Source organism: Aythya ferina (assembly GCF_964211825.1).
Source record: "Aythya ferina genome assembly, chromosome: 7".
Taxonomy (NCBI): Eukaryota; Metazoa; Chordata; class Aves; order Anseriformes; family Anatidae; genus Aythya; species Aythya ferina.
The window spans coordinates 20,321,416-20,340,175 of record NC_140302.1 but is presented as its reverse complement, the minus strand read 5'-3'; the positions used below and the strand labels follow the sequence as shown (position 1 = coordinate 20,340,175).

The 18,760-nt window shown below is 35.8% G+C and overlaps 1 protein-coding gene across 1 annotated transcript in view; it reads right to left on the bottom strand.

Moving 5' to 3' along the window:
- KIF20B (kinesin family member 20B) overlaps positions 1-18,760 on the bottom strand; it is a 36,307-nt gene that overhangs the window by 11,906 nt on the left and 5,641 nt on the right. The window contains exons 7-24 of the mRNA XM_084525944.1: positions 18,572-18,620; positions 17,694-17,888; positions 16,142-16,253; positions 15,502-15,573; positions 14,875-15,021; positions 13,347-13,509; positions 12,469-12,723; positions 11,618-11,757; positions 10,945-11,095; positions 10,187-10,454; positions 9,544-9,605; positions 9,245-9,364; positions 7,553-7,718; positions 3,056-4,262; positions 2,484-2,622; positions 1,367-1,489; positions 867-927; positions 122-247 (exon numbers count right to left, since the gene is read on the bottom strand). Of these exons, the coding sequence (XP_084382070.1) occupies positions 122-247; positions 867-927; positions 1,367-1,489; positions 2,484-2,622; positions 3,056-4,262; positions 7,553-7,718; positions 9,245-9,364; positions 9,544-9,605; positions 10,187-10,454; positions 10,945-11,095; positions 11,618-11,757; positions 12,469-12,723; positions 13,347-13,509; positions 14,875-15,021; positions 15,502-15,573; positions 16,142-16,253; positions 17,694-17,888; positions 18,572-18,620 (3,556 nt within the window). The remainder of the gene's footprint in view (positions 1-121; positions 248-866; positions 928-1,366; positions 1,490-2,483; positions 2,623-3,055; positions 4,263-7,552; positions 7,719-9,244; positions 9,365-9,543; positions 9,606-10,186; positions 10,455-10,944; positions 11,096-11,617; positions 11,758-12,468; positions 12,724-13,346; positions 13,510-14,874; positions 15,022-15,501; positions 15,574-16,141; positions 16,254-17,693; positions 17,889-18,571; positions 18,621-18,760) is intronic.

The window sequence follows — 18,760 nt, the reverse complement described above, 5'->3', positions numbered from 1 at the left end:
TGTTATGTATTACAGAAAATTAATACCTAAATAATGGTCAACTGGAAAATGGAAGTGGCTACTGCAACATATATAAAAAAAACAACATTGCCTCCCTGCTTCCTTTCCCTGGAGAGATTACCTGAAACTAATCTGCTGTTTTCTTCTAATTTGACTTCAAGCACATGTTCTTGTTCAATCTGAGTCTGCTCTTGTTCTTCTAACGTCATCCGCATATCTTCAATTATTTTTTCTTTTGCACTGAGTTCTGAAGGTTTGAAAATAAATTTACAGATGAACCCCTTACCAGTTCCCATGATTTTTTCTAAGAAAGCCTTCAATACAAAGTAGTTTCCCCCTATGATCAAAAGATCTATTAGAAATAGAGCATCTCTATTCAAATATTTATATACAAATACATAAAAAAGCTTAAGAAAGTCTTACTAAACAGAGTTAAATCTCTCATCTAAGTTTAAGATAAATAAGAATATTGACTGTATTATGAGAAAGCCATGATTCAGCTACTCTAAGTTCATCAAGCCTACAGAATCTATTGTTGTAGAATTTCGTATTTCAGTGTTTGATTTTTGTTAAAGGTCATTTATTTTGGCAAATAAATACCAGATTAAAGAAAGTACAGCATATCTACACTTTCTCAAGGACTTGTTTCTTATTTTAATTCTGTTTCTCTGCTTTCAAATACACTTGATAATAGTGATACAACAAAAATTAATTGCTAACTAACATTTTAACATTCAGCTTAGGGTTTCTCAAATCATGTCTCACAATACAAATACGTAAAACTTATCAAGGTAGTTAATAGCATGACAACTCATTACACTGACATTCCATGCCCAAAAAACAGAAAAGTAATGGCTTTTTCTGACCTTTACGTGTATTCTCATACTGTCTGGATACTTCTTCCAGCTTCTCATTACTCAACTGCTCCTACATATCATTGAAAGCAAGTTAAAAAAAGAGTGTTGAAAGAAAAACATACATACTAGAAATCAGTAGCAGCCTACAAAGCTTTTCATTCTGAACTTGAATGAGTGGAACATTTAAGACAGTCTAGAATAAATATTTTTTTCTATATAGTGTAAAAGGAGCATTCAAGCTGATAAAAAAGGTTTAGAGAAGGACATCTCAACTAATAAAAGTAGACATCACAAAATAGAATCAGGGTATTACATATGTATTTACTAAGCTGATTGCTGTATTTAAAAAAAAAATACCAGTGTTCTGCAATAATTTTTTAAACACTTTCTATCTGTTATGTCTAGTTTGAGCTGGCTACTTTAGTTTTACCTCCAGTTCTGTAAGCTTTGTTACTTAGAGAACATGTCATTAACAGACTAGTTAAAAAATTAAGAGAAAAAAAAAATACCCTTTTAAATTGCTGGATAGCACGCTGTTTGATATCCAGTTCTTCACTCAACTGTTTTTTGATTTTTTCAAGTTCATTAACTTTGTTCCTCAGGGATTTCTCTTCGGAACGCATTGTGGACACCTACAATGGAGGTAGAATGCAGAGACAACAAACAAAGCTGACAATTAGTTACAAGCTTTTTTTTATACAATCTAAGTTACCTAAATAACTAAATACTTTCATTAAAAAAAAAAATCAATTTATTGCAAGAATATGAACATCTTAACTAAATTTCAGGGTCTGGATGTGCATTATACTGTGCATTCTTTCTGACACGATTTTCCATCAGTTATTACAGTATGTTTGGCAGGAAAAACAAAATTCAAATGGCATAATCTAAACTCCAAATTTAGTTGTCTATTTGGAAAAACAACAGTTTTTTGACATGATTTCACCACCCCTTACTCTTTGTCAAATAAAGAAGGATTAACCACCAAACTGAGCAGTAAAAGGTCAGTAAGCATAAGGCTACAAGAAAGACACTATTACATTTTTAAGCCTTAATTTTCAATCCCAAACTCTTCCAATCTTTTGTACTAAATTCTTGCAGTAACTTATCAGGTTCTAAGAAACTATCACTTCATAACTATATATTAACAATTATTATTACTACAAGTTACTAATACAAAAAATAACTGAAATTGAAAAGAAGTCTTGGAGTGCTTTCTTCTTCTGGTATATACCACTTTTCCTCCCAGATATATTCCTTTTCCACAAGTCTGAAGGTTGAGGCTTTAAAGTTAGCGCAAATACCAGTGTAAGACATGATACTTGTTATAGTAAAGTATCTCACCATAATCAAATCATCCTTTCTTTCCCCACAACCCTTTTTCAAGGTTACTAATAAAATTTACTTCTTCCTCCCCCCATTACCTATATTAAACCACATTTTGGCATCTCATCTTCTCTACAGCTTCAACAGAAATATTAACAATTCACAGCTACTCTAGCTGTATAACAAAATAGTCTTAACATGAAACACTTAACCTTCAAAGTTGGAGATTTGAGAGAAACATGTTTCAAATAAAACCAAGAATAAAATTGCAGAAGAAACACCTTGACTACGACTACAAACCTCTTTTTGTACTTGCTGGATTTGTTTCTTAGCATCAGAAAATTTCTCTTTCAAATCTTCGTAATCTTCCTCTTTCGTCTGCAAATCTTTTTTCAAACTCTGTACAAGGGCAGAACTATCAAAGAGATCTTTATTTAGCCTGGTGTTAGAAATAAAAAGACAGAAATAACATTATTACTCATCTGAAAGAAACAACATTCACAGTTTAAGCCAAGCTCTGACTGTCGGTTTCTATCAATAAATAGTATCTCAGATCTATCAAGATCAATAACAAACTCTATACTTTTACTTTCAGATTTCAGCTTTTCCTAAGGTGCTAAAGCAACAAACTACTCAAATTCAGTTCTCATGAATATACAGCATAAAACTATTATAAATCCCCAATTTGTTACCCTGCATGTTTCTGTTTTCCCCTTAATTTCAAGGTAATAAGATATCTTGTAGTAGTAGTTTAGTAAATGATATTGATAACATGCAGATGTGTTATGTTAAAGAAGATCAGTGTTCATAGAAGGTAGTTTTAACTCAGACTCAGTCTCAAAGGGCTATGAGTTATCTCACTATTTACTTACAGTTCTATGGACTGTGTTCTCTCATTTTCATATTTCTCCTTTTCCCAAAGAGAGTGTTTCATCTTCTCCAAGCTCTTTGTCAACTGCACAACTTCTTCGTTCAAATTTGCTTCTTGATTATGTAACTCTTTGATTTTTTGGTCTGAATTAGCACATCTTTCTTGCAGAGCTACTGTATTAGCTTCTAAATTTAAAATAATAGATTCCTTTTCTTTAAGTATTTCTTCTAACTTTGTCATGCTGTCTTCTTTTTTTTGAAAAGCTTCTAAGAGGCATTCAAGTTCTCTTATTTTTACCTTGTAACTTGTAACTTCCTCCTCAAATTGCTTAATTACTCTATGATCTTCTGCAGCCTGTTTTTCAAAATCTTGAGTTTTCTTTTGGATTTGCTCTTGCAACTGATCCATAAGATCCTTTTCCTTTATGGACTGACTATCTTGTTTTGTAATCTCACTTAGTTTTACTTTTAGTTGATTATTACAATTTTCAATGTCCTCAAGCCCCTTCTTTAAGTTTTCAACTTCTTGAACTAGTTCTTTGATCTGCTGACTTTTCTGCGAGGAAGCCTTAATAATACTTTTGCATTCTTCCCAAATGCTTTCAATACTGTAGTGAAAGGAGCTCTCCCATCTTGGATCTGCTATAGAAGTAGTTTGGGACTGCATATACATAGAATTAATTTGAGATGTCTCCGATTCATCTTTTTTATAATCTAAGGAATCCTTTAGATCAACTAAATCCATAGCATGAGACTCTAAGTGAGATTTACATAGCTTATCTACTTTGGACTGCATTGTTTTTATTTGTGACACTTTATCAATTATATTTTGTTTGGCATCTTCTACTTCCTTATTTAGTTGAAGAATCTTTTCTTCTTTCTCCTTATTTATAGTCTTCTGCTTATCCAATTCAGAAACAATTTGCTGATAGTCAGTTCGATACTGCTGAAGCTCTTCACTCAAGCCAGTTGCCCTTTCTTCAGAGTGGGAGAGCTGAAGTTGCAAGTTTGTTACCTGCTCACTGAACTCTTCTTTTTCATTTTTTTCTCTTCTGCATTGTTCTTCAAGTGCAGCTATCTGACTCTCCAAGGTTTCAACTCTTTCCTTCAGTGCTAGCATTTCCATATGTTTGTCATAACTATTTTGGTTCACGTGTTCAGTTCTTTCTCGCTCTATCGAGAAATCTTCCCAACTGTCTTTCACAGCTCCTAAAAATGAATACAGCTCAGGTTGATGAAAATCATTAAGTTATTAGCAATACCAAGTAGCAATTATGATGTGAAAAATGGTCACAATATGGAAAACATACCCTCACGTCAGATGGCATTTTGAAGTCTCAAAGTAATTAAAGCCCTCTGAATAGCTTAACATGAAATAGGTGCCTTGGACTTCTAAGTACTTTGCACCAAAAGGCCCTCAGCCTGAAAGAATTCTCTGCCTTAGCTCTGTTCAAACCTTCTACTCTAACGCTAGTAGAGAATCTATCTAGTTCATAAAAATGTTCCAATATTATGAGCTAGATAATTTAGTTCTATCCAGTTTCCACATTCACTGGTTCAACAATCCCTTCAATACTGCTAATCATCCAAACTATATTTAGAAGAGCAAACACGATACGCTTTTTGAGAAGTTTCATTCATACTCAATGTCCCCTTATTTTAAAAAGGAAGCTGAAATCCCGCACAAGTTTATTGCTCAGTGTTCCTATCCTTCCCCTCCTCTTTTTTCAATTGGACTCTTAAAAAATAAGAATCACCACTTTTGCCTACACCTACAGCATCACATGCAAAGTTCTCTCAGAAAGAGATAAAAATTTCCAAACTCAAATTGCATAAATATTTTATTAGCTTGAGACTGATTTTTCCATAAGTAATGAGCAATTAACTAAAAATCACATGCATTTTCTCTCTATCAAAAGGGACTCCAGATGCATTTCATGAGTGCTTAAGAATCCAGCCACCTGTTCAGTAAAATGCATGCCATGTTTTAGAACAAAAAAGCCTGACCATCTCTAAGATTGAGGTTATGACAATTATGTATTCTAGGGAGATACTGTTTCCTGCAAGTACTGCACCTACCACAGGGTGGAATTGGGCAGCCATATCACGTAGCATCACATGCACTGCATGGAAACAGCCTCTGAACTGATCCAACAACTCTTACAGACAGCCCGCAACCAATTTAATAAAAATAGTCATCAAATTCTACCAAACACTTTCTTCCTGCTGATCTCTTCTAATTAGACCTAGCAGAAGCTCCTGCTAGATCAAACACAATGATAGCAGTACTTTAGCTTGTAAAGCCATGCTTTTAAGTTCTAGAAGACTAAAAGTTTTGGGTTAGGAGATAGTTTTCCTCTGAAAGGCCAATTGTGTAGGCAGGCCCAAGAAAACGTATCAAACTAAATACTACATATTCCTCATACTAGACTGTTTTACATACTTCACTGAAGGGGAAAGGAGCTGAGGTACTATAAGGTACTTTGTTATCTCAGGCATCAAGAGAGAAATTGAAGAGCTTATAGCCCAACACCTACAGCAAGAAGAAGATAGCCATTCACAAGAGGAATTAGAAGCAATTGCGATGCTTTGTGCTGAAAACCATAATCATGCTTATAAAGCAAGATAAATATTACTGCAAGAAGATAGTGTGCCATTCAGTCCAGAATCTTCTAATGCAGGAAGTACTAAAAGCACCGTCCCAAAACATGGAAGGCAAGACCTAAAGGCCAAAGAAATGTACAAAAACTTCAAGCCAAGATAACACATCATCTCTTAAAACAAATTTAGCTCATGCCACTAGTATGGCAAAATCCTATGAAACAGCCAACACAATGTATTTGTGCTCTTTTTTCTATTGTGCCAAGTATATTTAACAAAAATGGGAAAATTTTTTAACATGTATTTTTAACCATTATGGAACATCTCACAGCTCAGGTTTGAAGTCAGACACTTAAACACCTAAAAATAAGAGGAACACCTAAAATGACTGAATAGCCTGTATTTCTCAACAGAAAAATCTCAATGATGAAACTGTCAGTTCTCAGAATTTCTATTTTTTTTTTTTTGAGAGTGTTTTAGTCATTATAACAAACCTACTACTATCTAGTGTATTAAAGAGTCTACACCAGCTTCATCAACTGCCCCCACCTCCCCCTGTAACACTGATGTACATGGTACCTTCAAGTGGTACCATTAGGATCCAGTATTCACTCCAAACAAAGATGGTAGAGACAGAGATGTTTGGTGTACCAAGCCATCTTCTGACAGAGACAAAACTTTCTTTCAGTGAGACTTCAGATATTCGACAATTGTTCAATTAAGTTGTAAAAACAGCAGAAATGCTCTACTGGGTTACACATACCATTTGCCCACCCAGCCTAGTATTTTACCTCCCTTGGTTACTGTTGGCAAACCTAGTCTCTTCCTCCAGACTTTTCCTTGCACAAAACACTTGTGAATGTTGTTCCAATACTAAACACACCTCTGCTTAACACTTTATGAATCTGTTGGCTGTTAGTTTGTATAATCACTCCTAGAACCTGTCGAGAATTACTTGCTTCCCCTACTTCCTAGGGCAGCATCCTCATCCAAACAAGGCCTAGATTTCCTTCCTCAAACTTACTTTGCAAGAGGAAGGCAAGAAAGAAAAGAGCAAGAAATAAAGGGTCAAAGGGAAGTGTCAAAGGGATGTTTGATTCCCTTTTTGCATATGGGTTCCATAGTTCTAGGAAACTGAAGCCCAGCTGTGTCCAGAAGTTAAATGTGAAATGGTACCTGTAAGCTCTGCCTGCACAAATCAGGCCCACATAGCTCCATCTTGATGATTAAACAGACTTTAATGACGCTGATAGAAATAAGAAGTGGTACCCTGGCAAACTTGCAAACAAAGTAAAGAAAGCAAGATAACTGAAAGTGCAAACATAAGAACATAAGAGCTGTGCAACAGGCCAGCTATGGACTTAAATAGTTACTTCTATTCAGATAGAAATCTTTTCTTCTTTGCCAGCACTATCATCTTGACCAGTGCTGGTGTGTTCACAGCACACACACAGAATTAAACATTGCCACACAGCACATATTGTATGACTGAGCAATTAGTAAGTCATTGACAGCTTTGATGCTTGTCCTGAGAAGTTTTGAAGCACTTGAGCAGGTGATGTTACTCTCCCAGAAGAAGAGCAGAAGTGGAAGTAAGGTTAATATGAAAACAATCCTGAAGATTAGAATTACTGAGTCTGGGAGTTTATCAGCAGATGAGGAAAAAGCAACAGAGGAAGCAGTCTAAAAAACTAACTTTTATTTTAAGCTTTTAAGAGTGAACAGTATAAGACATTCTGCAAACAAGCATTTACGTAACAGTTACTTCCATTTACACTTTAGCACAGATTTTCTCCTCATACCACAAAGTTTACGCTTCGCAACTTTTGGCTTCTGCTCTGGAATAGGAATCAAGTTTTTTTGAAAGACACCTTGTCCTGTGACGGTAGAAATTGTACCTTTCTTTGTAGGTGGCTCTTCCTCCGCAGTAGGTTCATTTCCTAATGAACGCTTTCTTCCCACTTCCAATACAGTTTCCTCAGATTCCTTTACCTGGCTGCTTTCAGCTACTTTGTTAGAGCTCTCCTCTGCCATTTTTCTTTTAATGCTAGTTACAGTCTTGTCCTGGATTAAAATAAAGTCAGTTACATTGAAGTTTTTACAAAATGAGCACTTAAGTCTTAGTGCATTTTGTAAATGTATTTGCATACAAAAAATATTTGGGTAAGATGTTCCTCTGAAAACCCCCATAGAAATCAATTACATATCTTAAAGCAAGAGCAAGTATGCCTTCAGATACCGAGAGCACAATGCTTTCAACAATATAGAAGGCAGAGCAAGAGCTTGGGAAACTGCAAAAATGTAAAGATTCACATACAATCAATGAGTTTACCACCCAAAAAAGGATTTCCTATGTACAGGGTTTATATAATTGCCAATTTGTTTGAAGGACAAATCACCAGCTCTTATGACACTGAAGTGATGAGCTTGTATGTTTGCTATAGTTTGGAGTTATAATCAACTTCAAAGGCACAGATAATTTTATTCATGACAGACAATGCAGTTTGAAAGCATAGTCAGTTCTGTCGTACATACTTTAGACCAGGTGTTTAACTGAGTTAAGGTGAGTTAGTTTCTTGCAAGATGACACAAACAGTAAGCCATGCTGGAACTGCCAAGGACTTATTACTCATCCTCAGGACTTCAAGAAAAATCTTCCTAATAGCATTAAGGCTCGTGGCCATGTTTTAAGTGTCATGCCACACAGTCTCATAGAAACATTGGATAGAGTTGGAACCTTGCTCTTGGAAGAAATAGTAATAATAAGTAGCAGTCATTGCGACTCTCACTCAGCTTTAATACTATAGAAAACCTAAATCGCAGTGAGGAAGAGCTAGGGAATCAAAAGCTAAGCAAGGTCAAAGCCTTATCTTTTCAGGGGAAGAGAAACTGATTGAATGCTGACAAAGTAAACTCCATTTAGTGTTCTCAGAACTACTTAAGACTACTGAGCATCAAGTTCAAAAAAGCAACTGCATGTTTTTTCTTATTTTATTTTTTAAATCTACACACACTGACCAGGTACACTTTAGGAATTCAGCAGCTAGCAGTACATTAGCCAGTAGCAAGTTTATTAGTCACAACAAAAGCAGAGAGACCCTGGTTGTACATACTCTGGCTCTTCCTTTGGAAGTGGGTCTGTGGGATGATGGTTGTTGGGCCACATTAATATTTTCGTTCCTAATTCACACAGTTGATCTTTGTATTATTAACCTCGAGCTTCAGTTAAATTTGATCTCTTCCTCTCAGTCCTCCCTTTCATTTGGGCCAAAGTACAGTCAATGACACAATCTGTTTGTTCCCACTGCCTAAGCCCTCCCAGTGTGAGCTGTTTCTTTAGAGGGCCTACTCAGTCTCATCAACAGTCCTCCAGTAACTTCAGTTCCATGCTTCTGAAATCTCGTCTTTCATATTTCAACCCCAACACACACATTTTCCACTTGGTATTGCTTGAAATGGAAACAAGTGTGTTGAGACCGAACCTAGAAGTTAACTACTAACAGAAAATTAGTTTTCCAAAACAGATAAATCCATGGCAAGCATAGGTCTAGATTTTTTGTATAAAGAAAATTGAGTTATGTACAACTTACATAGTCTTCTACAGTTTCTTCTAAATGGGATATTAAATCTTGTAGCCTTGTAATAACATCATCCTTTTGCCCCACGATGTCCATTAGTTCTTGAATCCTTGTATTCTGTGTATTCATTTTCTTGGAAATATGAAACAGCAGTTCAGTCAGTTTCTAATGTAGTATTAAGTTGTTGAATTAAACAATGCTTTTTAAAGCAAGTTCAGATAAGCTCAAGCGAAAGAGCTATAAACAGACTGAAAAAAAGCATTTTAAGCTACCAGAATCAAAGTAGCAAAGGATTTTCTTGATAAAATTACCTCAGTTGCTTTTTTAAGTTGCTCAGCAGACTCATCCAGTTTAGTCATCTGCATTTCAAGGTCTGTAACATACAGAGAAGTCTGCATAATATAAGCAGCCATTGTATTGTTAACTCACTAGTGCATTTTTCTAAATACTCTTGTACCGAAGTAGCTTCTGAATAAATTGATTCATTTTCACATTAACTTCTCAAAGAACACATTTCAAAAGTCGTCTAGATTTCTTGGAGAAGGATAATGGAGTCTTGCAACCCATATTAAGCATTCAAGAGAATGTTGAAATCGTTGTATCCTTTGTCAATATTCCACAAGGTACCTGAAAACACTGCCTCAACATCATGTAAAGCATAGGGATTACAACATAATCATCAATAACATAGACATTCTACCCCACACTTCAGAAAGCTTATAACTGTTTGTTGCAGACTTGTCCTAGAAGAAATAAAATGGAACAACCAAGATTTGTGTTGAATAACCTGAATACACACAAAACAGGTTACCACTTCTGGTATGCAACATGGTTCCCAGTTCTAGAGCTTCCCTCCTCCACCCCCCCCAGTTCCTGCTCAAACAAATTATTTCCATTTCACCTTGGTTAACTATTTATTTCTTCTGCCTTCCATATCAATTATACCTAACTCACCCCTGTTTTTCTGTGTCAGCTCTTCTTCAGCTTTGGCTAGTTCAGTGGTTTTCTTTGTCAGTTCTTCTTTGGTCTTCGTTAGTTCAGTGGTAATTTTTCCCAGTTGCTTTTCAAGCCAACCTACAGCTTCCTGTGGGTCCTCTAGGGACACAATGTACCTATGTGCTGCTTCTGCCTGCTTTTTAATATCAATGACATCATTCTGCAAAGAATCAATAATGCCCTCAAGATCAATGCAGGTGCCTGGCACTTCGCTATATTCTCCATCCTGAAAGATAATTCACATCCATTAAAAATTGGCAAATAATTACACAATAACCATTATTTCTAGAAAAATAATGTAGAACACCATTATGAATTCAACTATATAAAGACAATTTTAGTTCCAGCTTCAAACCCTAACTTGTGAGTTCATATGCAACTTGGTTGCCAGTCCTTGTCTCCCTCCACATACAAGCCTATTATCAAGTAACAGTTACTCTATTTCTATAGCGTCTAATGATCCACCATTACATTCCCTTTCATACAACTACAGATAACTTGCATCCAAGTTTAACATACAAGCTAAGACTTCTGAATGTGTACTTAAGACTCAGCAACCATTCTTCTATCTATATTTCATTTAACATCTTTCTGAGGATACAGCTTTAGAAAACATCCTTGAAATAATCCTTCTGTCTAATCCCGATAAGGGATCCCACCCCATAACAATTAGTAAGAAACAAAACAGCTTCAGGGGAAAAGTCAATAAAAAATACCAGAGGTCCAGCCTGCTCACTGCAAGACTGATCCTTTAATTTCTCTTCTTCATCAGGGTTTCTAGTATAACCATTTACAAGTTCCTTGAAGATTTCCAGACGCCTTTCAGAATTTTCTTCGAGCCGTTCACGTTCATGAGAAAGACACTTTCTGTAGTAGAAAAGAAAGTCAGCCAAAAGAGCTGCTAAGTTATTAGTACAGCTTCCCATAAACAAAGATGTTTCTCCTTTATTTTGGCACAACAGAATAATACACAGAATACTACTCTTACACTAAAAATAGAAGTGTATTTCCCCCCCACTCCCCAAGATTTGCTGGGGGAATGGAGTTGGGAGATGGCAGCAAACAGAGCAAGGAGGAATTACAACAGATGGAAGTGTATACTAGAAGCATTTTTTTCCTAAGTTTCTTGAGCCAGAATACTTGTCTGGAGTATCACTAAGGACTCCAGAGATACAGCCTCCCCCTTCCCATGGCCCCCCAAACTTTCATACACTGTATTTCTCCTGAACTCATAGTAGAAATAGAAACAGATATATTAACAGGTAAGAGTAACAGAGCAAGCCTAGCAGAAGAGTACAATCTATTATGGCCAAAGGTCAGATTTTAAGAAATAAGTGTATTTCCTTATTTTTAAGCAATAGTTCTAAGTCAAATTAAAAGCTAACTTACTTGAAATTTATTTCCTCCTGAGCAAAGTATCGGGAAAGTTCTTGTATCACTTCTTCACGAATTTTTAATTCCAGCATTAGCTTATTTTTCTTTTCAGTAATAAGTTTGTTCTTCAAGTGTTCTATAAGACTCAGCAGTGCCTAGAATTACAATTAGCATTTTTCATAAAGTATTGGTTTCCCCAGAAGTGAAATTTTTCCCCATTCCTTGAACACTAAAACACCACTTTACTATGTTTGAAAAAAAATTCTTTTATTAACTTCTTCATAAACAAGAGCATTCACAATTAGATTGAAGAATAAAGTGCTGTGCTAGTACCGAACAGATAAGTTTGCACAGAAATGGCATTTGTCAAGAACTTTAAGTCTTTAAAAATTAAGCTTTTTTAGCTCTTGTATTTCAAATGCCCATTTTTGGTTGAGATAAATGAAACATCCACAAAACAGACTCTAATCTGTTCCCTACTACCTCTTTTATCTGGAAGTAACTTTCTGCAGAAGCACTGTCCCAAAAGAGACTAAAATCTTAAAAGTAACTGTTAACAAAATGTAAGGGAAAGGTCTTCTCTGTTGGTAGAACACAAGTAATCCTTGACACATACTGAACAGAGGTTACACAAAGCCAATAGAAGCAAACCTGCATGTGTCATTACTCAGTGTGTATTTCAACACATTTCATGCATCTTTCCTACAATAGATGAAAAATCTGAGTAATCCCGCTTTTAGTTCTTAACACTGGATTTATGGAAAAAGGTGATCAGAAGGAATACGAGAGAGGTGAAGGAAACCAGGAGAATACGTTTTTTCAAGACTCAGTGCTACACTAATTCCTGAAGTAGTCCTGATACATACTGTATATTCTTCTTTTCCAATAAGGACTTGATTTTCATCATGTTTCTGCTCTTCTTCTTCTCTTGCCATATTATGATGTTCCTCCATCTCATCATCATCATCTTCAATCACATCTTCTAAGCTCCGGTCCCATAGAATAGTAGCTCTTTTCCTCGGAATAGGAATTTTAGCATCACTTAGTAGTGATGATTCTCTTACCAATTTCTGGCCAAATGACTGATCACGGGGAAGAATAGATGTGTCCATAACTAAAACCTACTCAGAAAATAAAGAACAAAGCAATCAGTATTTCTTAAATCTCAGAAGCTTTGTGTCTTCCATTAAGGCTCCAGTACTGATCTGACAGTTTAGTCTTCTATCTTTATCAAGGTTATATCATTGCATTTACTCTTAGCCATTCTGCTTAACCTCCACTTTCCTACTGAAACCATTCAGGCTTTGCTGTCGAACTTTTGTCAGTATTTGAACAGTATTCAGAATTCGGATATCAGTGGCATATGGGGCAGCTAGACATGCTCTCCTGGATAGGACCATATTATGGGCAGAGAAAGAAAGTTTACCCAATTTTAGGGAGTTTCTTCTAAATAGAAGAAGCCTCTTCCATTCAGGCTAGACATTTTGCACGAGTAGAGGAGCAGAGGATTTTCTTGGTAGAGGATGCTCCTGTCCTCACACTCCAAAGTAAAAGAATGTTCTAGTAGAGCTTTTTAGACACTTCACAAGAAAATAAAGCCTGACTAAAAGTAATTAGAAAATTTGATCACAACATGGGGACAGAAAATGCAGTAATTAAATTCATGTTCTTTGAAGTGAGAGAGCCCCTTCCTTAAATGCAAGTCATAATTATTGATCAACAAGATAAACAACTACACACTTACTTTTTGTGCAATGGCTGAGAATTTCAGCACATTGAGTGTTTCATCATATGCTGAAGCACACTGGCTTATGTTTACTATCATGTATACTTTCCCTCTTCCACTGAAGAATCCTTGAAGAAAATGAGTTAACTTACTTTCCCGAAATGGTATGTGCTGCTGCAGCCTTTGAAGACAAAAAAAAAAATAAATCATGGCCAGAAGTTAAATAAGTTCCAGTCAATATAAGAGCTATCCAGCTGGAAGACTACAAGCTATAACTAACTACAGTAATATTTATATGAATTAAAATTGGTTTTTGCTAGATACACCTGCTCATGGAGATTGCATGGCTGTTTCAGCTGCTACTTAATCATTATCTTCTCAGTTAGGATACAGTAAAACCACCAATGGGAGCCCTTTAACATGTTCAACATTTAACCTAGGGTAGGTCACACAGCCTCACATGACAGCTATTAAATTACGTGAATAGTGCTACAGAACGTATCAAGGCAGTTACGCTGTCAGAACATGTGGCCCACAAGCAGGAACAATAACCAGTCATTTTAAGAAAAATAACTGCAAAAGAGACAAATATTTTAAGAGATCATTCTTCAGAACATTTGTTGTATGTTGTTGGAATTCCAAGTTATTAGGACCAGAAAGACATTCTGAATACATTCAAGCCCATTAAGAATCTGGTAGTTTTAATGCATCCTTCCTATCTAGAATGGACAGAAAGATAGGAGACTGCAAGTCACTAGCAAAGCTTTTTTTTTTTTTTTTTAAATCTTTTAAGCATATTAGACTGTGAATAGGCTGTCAGGCACAGCGTAATGGCACAAGTAGTAAAGCTCATAAGGGCATATCATGAGCAAAGTGAGTTCATTCAACTTCTGGAACAGAAAGATCTTCAGATGAGAAACTGTGGAAAAGAATTCCTGGAAAGTTGCAACCAGATGGGACTATATATATTTTGTATTTTAAACAACTGTACAATAAGTTCAGTCTACTCTTATTTAGATCCCAATCTAGCCTATAAATAGCAGGTAGGCTTTTTTGTCTGCATATGGTTACCATTCTTTCTGATCTGGCTAACGTTACATCAAGATTTGGAAAAACAATTCTTTTTGTTAGGATAAACATAGCAATATCACTGTGAGGAAAAGTGGAACAGTAGAATTACGTAGCAAATGGGGTTTGTTAACAGAGAAATAAATGAGTTAAACTTTCATCCTTTTACAGTAAGGGTAGTGAAAAGTGTTTTTAAAAGTCATTCCAGAATTTGTTTGACAAGCCAAACTCAGAAGAGTTAAATTGCTAAAACCTATGACAGCATGCTTACCAATTTAGAATTCAATGATTTAATTAAAAAGCACAGCAAGCAAATTTATAGAGCACTTTAGTAGATCAAAAAGACTTTATACATCTGTAAAGTCTATCCATCTTTTCCAGAAGAAACTCAGTGTCAGCTAGTATATTTCAAGTACTAGCTTAACTGTTGTATGCAATGCATGAGAAGTATAACCTGTTTGCAATCTGTAGGACTTACTTTGACTGTTGACAGTTCTTGAGTGCATTAATACACTTGCCTAGAATCAGGAGAGAGGTATTTATATTTCCACTCTCTTTCAATCTATCACCTTCGTTACGCGTCTTGGTGCATCTTTCTGAACCAGCAAGATCACACAGTGACAACCTAAAGGCAAAAATAGGAAAATTCAGCTTTCTTGCCTTGGAATATGCGCTAATTATTTATCACTTTAATCAACTTTTCTTAGAGGAAGGATTTCTTGGTCTACATCTACATCAACCCTTCCACCTTTTCAGCATTGCTTCCCCAGTCAAGTTTGACACTACTTCCTGCCAAACCCCTTCCCAACAAACTTCCTATATTTCCCCTTCATCCTCTTCCATGAGGACTTGTATGACTTCAGAAATAGAGTGAAGCAGGGTAGGGAAACATTGTGCTGAGCAGAGGATGCAAGATATAGAACATTGCAACCTGACAGCTTGAGGTAGAAGGCTTAGTACTACAAACAGATAACAAATGGGGAAACCATAGTTTTATGCATGAGGCCAGGGAACACTAGGTGTACAGCATAGTACCAATACACCAGCATGGAAGGCAACTAATGACACCTCCCAAAGGAAAAAGGGAATTCTGCTCTGAACTTACTCATTGACTCGTGTCACCCGGGGTGTTTCCAAATCTTCAATTTTCAGTACCTTAACTGTGAATATGCTGTGACTGAAAGAAGTTGGAAGTCGGTAGAGAGAAATGAAGTGAGACTAAAACGTAGAAAAAGCACTTTGCTATCTACAACACTTGTTCAAAACCCCGTTCAATCTGTCCATGTATCTAAGCATTTACTCTACCAGATACATTAAACTTTTTAAACAGCTGGAACTCACACTAATTATTTACCATTGCAAACAATCAGTTTGCTTAGAGGAAGAATTTCTTGGTCTTCATCTACATGAAACCTTCTATTCTTTTCAGTTTTTCTTTCGGTATATAAATTTTTGTTGTATGGATTTTGCCTCCCCCCCAGACATCTAGATGGACTAAAGCTAAGTTCCTCTGCCTTGAAGAGAATATTTGATAAAATATTGTTAGCTTTTATACACATTCATCTTCTTGAAGGAAGAATCCTTTTGATTTAAAGCATGGGGTCACATGCTGTTAGAGGACAAGTTGAAACCTATGTATCTAGAACTTGTTAAAACCTCTTACCCTCCAAAAGCCACAGTCCATATTTTAGCTTCTCCTTCCCACCCACACCATCTTATATTCTATGTTATTCAAAATTTCTCACCTTCTGCTGGAGGAAGTATTTAATTTTGTACTTGCAATACTCTGGTGTTTCAGCCCCAGTTTTAGAAGTCTAAAAGCTTCTCTGGAATCAGAGATCTGAACCCATTGCAGATCTTTAGGAAGAAAGAAAATCATTTTGTAACCATCATTAGACAACAAGAAGAGAGCTGGGGATAATATATGCACACTGAGAATTATACATTTTCAAGCCATACAAACATTTTACTAATGTTTTTACTAATTTTACTAAAACTCTTCAGACAAATTATAGAATGATAACAGAGAGGATTAAATTCCTCCTCCAGTGAAAAAGAAAGGGCAAGGTATATCACATCATCTCATCCTATCAACACACTAAAGCATGTTCTATCCAAATTAAGCAAGCAGCCTTAGCATGAGCACTGAAAAGCCGAGGTAGGTTCTAATATTACAGAAGTCCTATGTCTGCATTAAGGCAAAATACACGAACCACTTTCTGTTTCAGCCAGCAGACTGGGAGTATGGGGAAGAACACCCACAACAGTTATCTGGATACCTTTTCAGGCCACCAACTTAACTGAAAAAGCATCAGTGAGGAATTTTGGCTACAACATAATGACTATTTCATCTCTGTACGTGCTAGAGTTAATACCTACAGTCATCCTAACAGATCTTATAATATCAACAGCAGAAAGGCCACCAAAATTGTATTGGCAAGTATACCATGTGGCCAAGAAAAAAAAATAAGAAAAACAAGAGTCCTTAAGTGGCTCCTCAAGAAAAAACAAGTCATTAAGCGTTTCTCTCAATAACAGCCTTACACTAAGCTTTATAAACAAGATTAAGCCAAAGCATAGCTCGAAGTAGACTATTTCTTACTTCACACACTTTGGTGTTTGAAGAAATGAATGAGTTAGGTTTACTGTCCACTTCAGCTTTCTCAATTTATGGCCTTGCCTATGTAAGATAAAAACATGCCAAATACCAGCAAACAAGCTTCTAATAATCTAGAATTGGCATCTCAATTGTCAAAAAAAGTAGAACAAGTCAAACAAGTATGAAATCCTACTTTTTCCAGGACCCGACATAAAGATTGAATTGTTATATATGAGGTCTGATACCACCCCCCAAAACCAATAATCAAACTTGTAATATTATTGGTTTGAAGTACTGTAAAATGTAAATCTGTAGCCAGAACAAGTTTTCTTATATAGTGACTAAAATCTGATTTTCCACAGAAGATACTAAGAAACCCAACTGTTGAGCCAGTTATAACCACAGGTAAGAACTTCTAGAACTTTTTTAATGGAAAAGAATAAGATTTGTTTAATATTCTCTTGTTTCTATGTTTCTAAGAAATATGAAGACTGTGGAATCCACACAGCCTTACATGCAGGGAAAGGGAAGACAATATTGAAGATAAGAGCTGTATATAGACTTGCCTTTCATATTCAACTGGACATTTCTAGTGCTTCACTGAGTGTATTTAGGCATCTTCTAATCTAGAAAAACATGACTATAGGAAGAACAATTTTCCATACCAAGCTCCACATTTTACAATAGATTCTAATCACCTTTTACATAAGGACATCCCTTGACATCTTGAGCAAGGCGGAGTGTTTTTCTTTTCTTGTCACTTGATATAGGAACCAGTAAATCATAAAAACATTCATTATATATCTCAAAAAATGATACCCAAACAGAGAACTTCAAGTAATTTTCCACTGTTGTGCTAGATTGTTCTGATCCTTTTAAGGGTTCTTCCAAGTCTGTCAAGAACAAAATATTACAAAGTAAACAGAGTTGTATTTAGAAATGATTAAGTGACCTACTACAGCAGCCTTCTCCAAAAAAAAAAAAAAAAAAAAAAAAAAAAAAAAAAAAGCTTTACATTGAAATTCCGCCCCCCTTAAATATCTGGAAGTCCTGGAAGTCATATTCTTACCCTACACATTTGCAAAGACACCTAAAACTAGAACTTGTATTTCCATTCCTAAAATCTAATCAGATAATGAACTTGGTTAGAATTACTGAAATCTCTTCAGTATCTTCAGAAGATACAGAATTAAGCTGACTAGTATACTTCACTCTGACTGGAGGCAAACTTATTATTTAGGTAGTTTTTAAATGCTAGAGTTGTTCTTTTCTAATTAAATAAATACTGTAGAAGTCTGTCAGGATTCCATTAAGGACCCATAGCACAAGCAGCACTACTTTTCCTTGCTGTAGTTTTACCTCATATAATACCAGTTTAGTGTAGATGCACAGGTAGTCTCCTAACCATTTCATCCTTGTGTTTTCTGTCTAGATAGCTTGCTCATTATTCAGTTCAGTCATAATAATAATAATAAAAGGATCATTTGGCATTTAACATAAGCCAGAAGCCAGTTATTGACCTTAAAAAGCATCTTTGCCAGTTTTATTAATGGTAGTTCTTTAGTATCAAACATACCCTTAGAATCAACTGGTGCTTTGCTGTTGGCAGTATTTTGATGGTCTACCTACAAAAGACAACAGAGACTTTAGGATGTATCACTGAAGTGTGGCTTGGGAGCACACTTCTAGAAATTAGAGGAGGCACATACATCACGTGAACCGATTTGTTTACTGTTACTGCATGTACCTACACACAGCTGTTTAC